At 39.1% G+C, this 7,598-nt stretch overlaps 1 protein-coding gene across 1 annotated transcript; it reads right to left on the reverse strand.

Moving 5' to 3' along the window:
* Window positions 1-1,144: 1,144 nt before the first annotated feature.
* lins1 (lines homolog 1) lies at window positions 1,145-7,594 on the reverse strand. The gene is made up of 6 exons (XM_017478665.3): window positions 6,897-7,594; window positions 6,626-6,715; window positions 5,322-5,463; window positions 3,282-3,872; window positions 2,195-2,381; window positions 1,145-2,090 (listed from the first exon to the last, which is right to left on the reverse strand). The coding sequence occupies exons 1-6, from the start codon at window positions 7,206-7,208 to the stop codon at window positions 1,424-1,426; spliced, it is 1,989 nt and encodes a 662-aa protein (XP_017334154.1). The 5' UTR covers window positions 7,209-7,594; the 3' UTR covers window positions 1,145-1,423.
* Between the last annotated feature and the right edge of the window lie 4 nt (window positions 7,595-7,598).

The raw sequence follows: 7,598 nt of genomic DNA on the forward strand, positions 1-7,598 counted from the left end.
GTACATGCTGTTAATGTTTTCTGTTGATTCCCCTGCCATGTGTTTCTTTGTTTAGTGAATCATGTGCCTCTGTACCTACTCATGTCTCCCACTTGTACTTACCTGTTCTTAAAAGAAATGATCCTTGATTTAGTTTGTGTATTTAAACACTCTGGTGCCTTCTTGTCTTCACACATCTTTTCATGCATCTTATATTGTTAAGTCCAAGCCATGCTTTCTGTGGACTTCCTGTTTTCCTGTGCTGTGCTTAAGGATATGCCTTGTTTATTTCGGCCTGAATGAATTTTGATCCCTGCTATAGACTGTGATGATGATTAATGGATTCACCTGAATAAACAGCATGCTGAATTTATGCACTTGCATCCTGCCTTCTTCAGCCACACACTGCTATTTAAATGTGTTTCTTATTAGGCATATGTGCAGTTCTCACTATAGAAATTCCTGTGAATTAACTGTTACAATAGAAACAATAACATATTACATATAGCATAACTGTCCAAGCAATGATGTAATAGACGGTAATAATTAATGAACACCATGTGAGCAATTAGATTTGAGAATTCAACAGTGTTGTAATATTAAGCGATTTATTCTGGAGGACATTATTCAGTGTGTGCAAGCCATGTCTGGTATAAAAAAAAAGCAATTATTTTTAATGGGACAAAATATGCTAGGTAGTCACTAATTTACCTGCAAAGTGCCTATTTCCATTAAATACCTTTTGACACATGCTATGCCTACCTGCTGGGCGGCACAAATAGGAACGTCAATTTGCAAAGTGGTTACTTTGTCACAACCTATGTGCTCTGTGGTGAGTTGAAGTGATTCTCATCCTCAATAGAGAACAATATCAAGACTGAGCAATTCTCATTCTCAGTAAAATATAGTATTGGCACTGCTTATGAGTGCTGTCTGTTATTATCTGGCAAGGTGCACTATCAGGGCATTTCTCAATTCTGAAATAAGCTACCATGGCCTCCTTGGTCACTTGGTTGACGTGAATGGTTGACGTGAATGGCCAGAGGACAAGAATGACATAGCGGGGACCTTTTTAGCCTACCCATGGGGTGGGGGGGGGTCACAGTCACAGGGTGACGATTATGTGTATACAGTGTGGAATCAGGCAAATGAGGAAAAACTCCAGTCGTTGTGAAATAACCATCCTTGTTGACTCAGGGGTAGAACCACAGTTACATACATTACCCTCCATTAACATACATAAACATATAATGAATTTAAATATATATTATAACCAGATACAAAAGGGGTTTTTTTTTTTTTAAAGGCATCTTTTCAAACAAGATTATAGTAATTCTGGACTCTGCTTAAGAAATTTTAAAAAAACAACTTTCAGTGGTTTTGGTAGAAGAAATTCATCTTCTTTGAAGATGATGTTTAGCTGTAGATCATTAAGACACTTAAATTATTTAAGTTGCAGTGCTGTTGGGTTTTCCAATTGACCTTTAGTCTCAATAGCCAGCAGCAATTTAAGAAGACAACTAGGGTTGTATGGGAATAGCCCCTTGCTGTGAAGTCTACTAATAACAATCCTTAACTCAGCAAGGCACAACACAACCTTCCCTCTCAGACCCTCAGTGGAGGCAGTGCTTATTTTCTCCATTGTATCTGCTGATGCAGACACAGCCTGTGCTCCTGCTTTTCTCATGTCGATCTCTGCTACTGGTTCCTCATCATTCCTGCTCATCTGGAGGTTTGACAGGCGTTTGTCTTCGTCCTCAGAATCATCCGAGTTCTCATAATCCACCAGACTTTGCCTGAATCCAACAACTTTAAACTGAGGGTCATAATGAAGTTGTGATTTTACTGAAGCTTCAGAAAAATGTGGGAGGGACAGAGTGTGTGTCTCAGTCGTAGAGTTTTCGATACAAGAACATGCATTACAGAAATCTTGCCAGTGGTCACGCAAGTGCTTCAGGTAGAGGACACAGTACTCCAAAAAGCAGGTTTCATCGGAAATGAGGAAGTCCAGGAGGACAGTGTGGTCGAAGGAGAGACTTCGGAGTAGGAGAGTAAAGTGGCAGTGAGGGTTACATCCCCATTCACATGCTGCACTGTCTGATGAACTCAAACTGAAAAGTAGGGGGGATGACCTTATCTGAGTGCCGACAAATCAAACAAATGAAAATCACACACCCAAGCATCAATCTCCTCAACATTACAACTAATTTCCTACCTTCTCTGATGTAAATACAAGGTAATCAAAACCTTGGCTGATTCTATCAGGTCGTCATCCTGGTCCGCGAACACTACTAAGATCCAAGAGCAGGGATGTGTGACCGCTTTAACCTGAAGCACCTGCTGCTGGAGAAAAGCCAGCAGTTCCATAAGACAAGACTGAACATCAAAGGCACGTTGAGCTCCTGAAACATCAAAACACACAAGAGCTTGATCAAAATGGAAAGACTGCCATCTTCTGCTGGAAGTGTGAAAGTGCAAATGGTCAAATATGGGCTTTATATTTTAAAGTACATACTTAGAAAAAGTGGGGTTTCATACAGGTTCTTTGGTTGTTCTACAGTTCTAGCTTTCTAAATCAGTTGAAATATTATGAATACTAAAAATAATAATAATACTAAAAATATTTGTAATATTTCTTAAAAGGAATGTTCAGTGGTAGATCAGTGGCTACAAAGACCCTTTAAGGGTTTCTTCTTCATTTATGGTTTAAGAGAGACAAACTAAAGAACCCTTAAGGATGCTAAATGGAACCCAAAAAATCTCAAACAAGATTTCATCATTATTCATTTCACAATTATGAATTGGTAAATCAATTAAATCAATGTGTCCAGTAATTGCTAAGCTAACTTTGTAGGCCATTAGCATACAGGCTAACATTATTTAGTGGTAAGTGCACTATTCATTGCAGGGCAGAATCGCACACCCAATCACACACTACGGACAATTTGGAAATGCCAATCAACATCCTAACATTGCCTACAATGCATGTCTTAGGACTGGGGGTGGACACCCAGAATACCCAAAAGAAACCCCTGAAGTATAGAGAGGACATGACCTTATCATCAAGAAGCTGCTTGACCATTTAAATCCCAACACTGCATTGACACACCAAAAAAAAATGAGTGCCCCATACCACCCAATTCTTCAAAATATCACATTCACAAATGAACAATTTCCTCTAATGCTAGTTTGTGAAACCATAATATTACCTAATGTATATCCTGTCAATAGAACATAATGTAGAATGTCACATAGCATATTATGAAAATGTAAAGCGGGTGATCAAATCACAATCACTTCACCTTGAGTAGAAACATGCCGAGCTTTAATCTCCAGACACTTGATCAGAATCAGGCTCACAGCCCTGAGCATCACAGCATCTTTCATTTCTCCATCCGAAACGTTCACTTTGTTCCCACCAAAGAAACTCGCCTGAGTTTTGACATGGAACTTCCGAAGCCAACCAGCTTCCACTTCCTGGAGCACAGCATCAGCCATCACAAGCAAATCAGTGCAATATTCCTCATCACACTCATTAGAGTGATTATCACCAAAACCCCATTCTTCCCCTGCTCTCTGAACGAGAATCCGCTTCAGCAAAAGAAGTGCTCGCTTCTTTACAAATTCCTTCATGTTGGAGAGCGTCAGGTGGAGGAGTGCTGAAGTTTGGAGGAACGCCAGTCTCTGAATGGAGGAACAGAGGCCATGCCACCTCCTAGCAGCACTGAGGACTTCTACAAGGTCCAGGAGTGCACATACACTGAGCTCTAAATCGACTGAGTCTCTGTCATTTTCTGCCGCATGCGTATGTTGAGGACTGTCTTGAAAGAGTAGCTTTGGATACAAGGAAGTGAGGGATGACTCAAAATCAGCAAGAAGTTTCATCAAAATCTCTGCAGGAAAAAAACAACAATAGAAAGAGCAATACATTTTCATCTCCCTTGGTTTCTGGGTGAAAGAAAAAAAATCCCCCTCCATCTTACAGTTTATATACAAACAATTTCATGATCATTTAATTGTAACTGTCACAAACTTGCTGTATAGGGAAGAAGGAAAATAGCTTACACATGCCCTAAAACAAATAATCTATTTATGTTCACAGTGCTAGAGCAGGTTATACAATTACATTAAAGAGTTTAGGGACATCAGGCCTCATTCATCAATCTTTTTAGAAGTTGTGTGTAAATGTTTTCATAGGCCAAACTTTACTAAAACTTCTCTCCAGTCAGCTTTACAAACGTTTCAATAATGATGATTTTCTTCATATACATGTGTGTATGTCGATAATGCCAATCAGCTGTAAATTACCAAACATGATCATAGCACATCTGATTTGCTTTCAGTGATGCCGACAAAACCCCCATAAAAGTCAATGATCGCAGAGAGCTGAAAACAACGCAATCACCATGTTTACATGGACAACAATAATCCGATATTAACCCGATTAAGACGATACTCTGATTAAGAAACTAGCATGTAAACAGCGATTTCTGATTACCTTAATCCGACTAAAGTCATACTCGAAGTAAACACTAATGGAATTAAGACATGTAGAGTATTCCTGTTTTAGTCACATTATCAAAGTGCATTACAGACATGTACACACCTTAATCACACTAAACGTCGTGTGGGAGTTTTCACCTCATTTTGCGACAGTAAACATACACACACGGCAGTGCTCAATCGTTTGACAGCAAACAAGAGAGCACGGCTGCGTCTGAAACCGCGTACTTACCATACTATATAGAAGGGAAATACTGTACATGTATTACGGCTACTATATAGTACGTATGTGGTTTGGGAAGCAGCCCATAGCTTCAAGCAGTCGTCTATTTGCATGTATAGCATGACAAATATTTAACTGCACTTGAAGTATTCAGAAAATTAAAAATGAAACACCCAAAACTGTATACGGTTCCATAACGAAGACCAACTGTATGACGATATGTGAAATTCTGGAGGGAACGTCGGACGGCGTGGCGTGGGGATGTAATGACGTGTGCTGTTAATCGATCTATGTTCTATAACATGTAAAACCTGAACATGAAAGGAGTATTCTAAAAGTGACTCATGTCAACACCTTAATCAGAATACTGTCTTAGTCAGAATAAGGTCAATAATTAGATTATTGCTGTCCATGTAAACGTAGTCACTGATGACTAAACATTTGGTATGTGCTAATTCTTCCAGTAATGCAGCTTAGCCCTTAGCCATTGCAGCGCATCAGCTAAGACATACGTACACCAGCATGTTCTTTATTTTGGTATTGATAAAATTCCTGGCGTTATCTGAAATTACCTACATTTCTGAAAAGACATTAACATTTTTAGGGGCTTCAGTACCTCGTTTGTTAACACAGTCTAACTTCAGTATCCTTTTAATCACTTCTGTCAGAGCCCACAGGTGTGTGTCCAGGGCACAGTTCGGAGCCGAACTCTGAAATGTTTCTGTGAAGGCGGTCTTCCATACCGGGTCGCTACCAATCTGCAATAAACAAAATTCACAGATTTACAAGAAATGTATCTCTTGGTATAAATGTGTAGTGATTACTGACAATTACTTTACTAAGAACACTTATCTACCTATATAAACCTTTTATGAAATTATCCAATCAGCTGATCATATTGCACATGCAGATCAAAAGCTTCAGTTAATATTCACATCAAGAATCAGAATGCGAAAACAAATATGATCTCAGTGTTGATCTTCTGGGATTTTCAGACACAACAGTCTGAGTTCACCCAGAATGGTGCAAAAACAAAAAGCATCCAGTGAGTGGCAGTTGTGGGGATGGACAGGTTTGTTGATGAGAGAGGTTTCAGGTAAATGGCCAGACTAGTTTGACGCTAACTACGGTCTTATTCATGTTCAACGCAGTTGTAACAGTAGACTGTGTGCATAGCCCACTCTGTGTCAAACACACCAGACCATCATTTGCATTTGTACATTCATTCATCCTCATCTTCGCCCTTTGCCTGCTCACAATGTGTTGCCCAGGCATGCATCATTCAATTTTATTTGCATAGTGCTTTTAACAATGGTTATTGTCACAAAGCAGGTTTAAAGAAATATATAAAGTGAGGACATACATTTTAAATGTATCAATTTATCCCTAATGAGAAAGCTAGAGGCGGCGGTGGCAAGGAAAAACTCCCTGAGACGATATGAGGAAGAAACCTTGAGAGGAACCAGACTCAAAGGGAACCAATCCTCATCTGTATGACACGTCCCTTCTATAACTGTGTACTACATGGTCAAATAGCGCAATTGTGTAACCAGGAACTTCATTATAGTTTTCACATAAAGTCTGTTTTGCTGCAGTTATCAACTGTTCACTGATGGAGACTTGAGTGCAAAACTGTTTGTGGCAATTGAGGTCCTAAAGCTATCATAGATTTTGTAATCCTAAGCCATTGTAGCAAAACTGTTGATAATTAATACTGAGCCAATGTGGTCTATGTATTGTATGTTGTATTCATGATTGATTTTATAGTACTTTTATCTACTTTTTATGAATTCCTATGTACATGTGTTTATCTATCTATCTATCTATCTATCTATAAGCAGTAGATGTATGTTAAGCAGATCTAGTACATGTAAAATATGTAGAGAATTTATGTCAAATGTATGTAAATTGAATACTCACAGAATTATTGATGTCATACATGACAAAAGAAGCCATGCATTTGGCAGCTAAATGAGACAACATCCTGTCCTGGCAGTTCATCAGACACACCTAAGGCAAGAATAAAATAAAATAAAATAAAAGAGAGAGATAATCCTGGAATGCACTGAGCAAACACGATGCTCTTGGATCTGGTTTTCTCAAATCAGATTGTAACTATGAAACAAGGAACTGGGAACTGGAGAAAACAATAGGAGGACACTTCCAACAACTGTGGAAAGTCCACACTCACAAGATCAGCTGTCAGGTTAGAGGCCCCAAAGAGTTTCTTCATGGCCTCGTCATAGAACACGTGGACATCTCCTGGCAGACTTTTTGAAGACAGCGTGGAGATGATTTTTCCAGTGAGTGTAAGGAACATGCCAGTCATCTCTGTGTCTTCACTTGTCATGCTGTGTGGAGATTGTAGTAAAATGTGCAAAGAACAGTTTATGGCTGATGAAATCTGACTTGCGAGTTCCTCAGTGCTCATAGCAGGAACAACTCCAGACCGTAAATCTGTGAACACAGCCTGTAAGTCTGAATGTTGTGAATCCATGTTCATGCGTATGCGTACAGCAAACTGATTAGCAGCAAAAAACACAAAATGGAGAAGATGAAGTGGCAGCAGGTGCAATTTCTATATTCAGAGTTCCGTAATTCCATACTACTCTCTGTTTTAACATTATAGGCTAAACTAGTGGAAGACTATTATAATATATCGCTTTAAGAACTTCACTAGAGTTTGACAAACATGAAAAATAACGTCACTTGCCCACAAGTGCAACTCAAGTGAATAAACGAGGAACTAAATCGTCGCGTTGGAGTTAATCCAAATGAAAAGACCCTAATTTCTCTTGAGTTTTTGAATTACGCGTTAACAGAGATAAACATCCAGCATGCTGTTCTTCCTTATTGTCAAGCATGAGCACTGAAAGTCGCAGTTTGTGACGTC

This window comes from Ictalurus punctatus, chromosome 10 (assembly GCF_001660625.3).
Source record: "Ictalurus punctatus breed USDA103 chromosome 10, Coco_2.0, whole genome shotgun sequence".
Taxonomy (NCBI): Eukaryota; Metazoa; Chordata; class Actinopteri; order Siluriformes; family Ictaluridae; genus Ictalurus; species Ictalurus punctatus.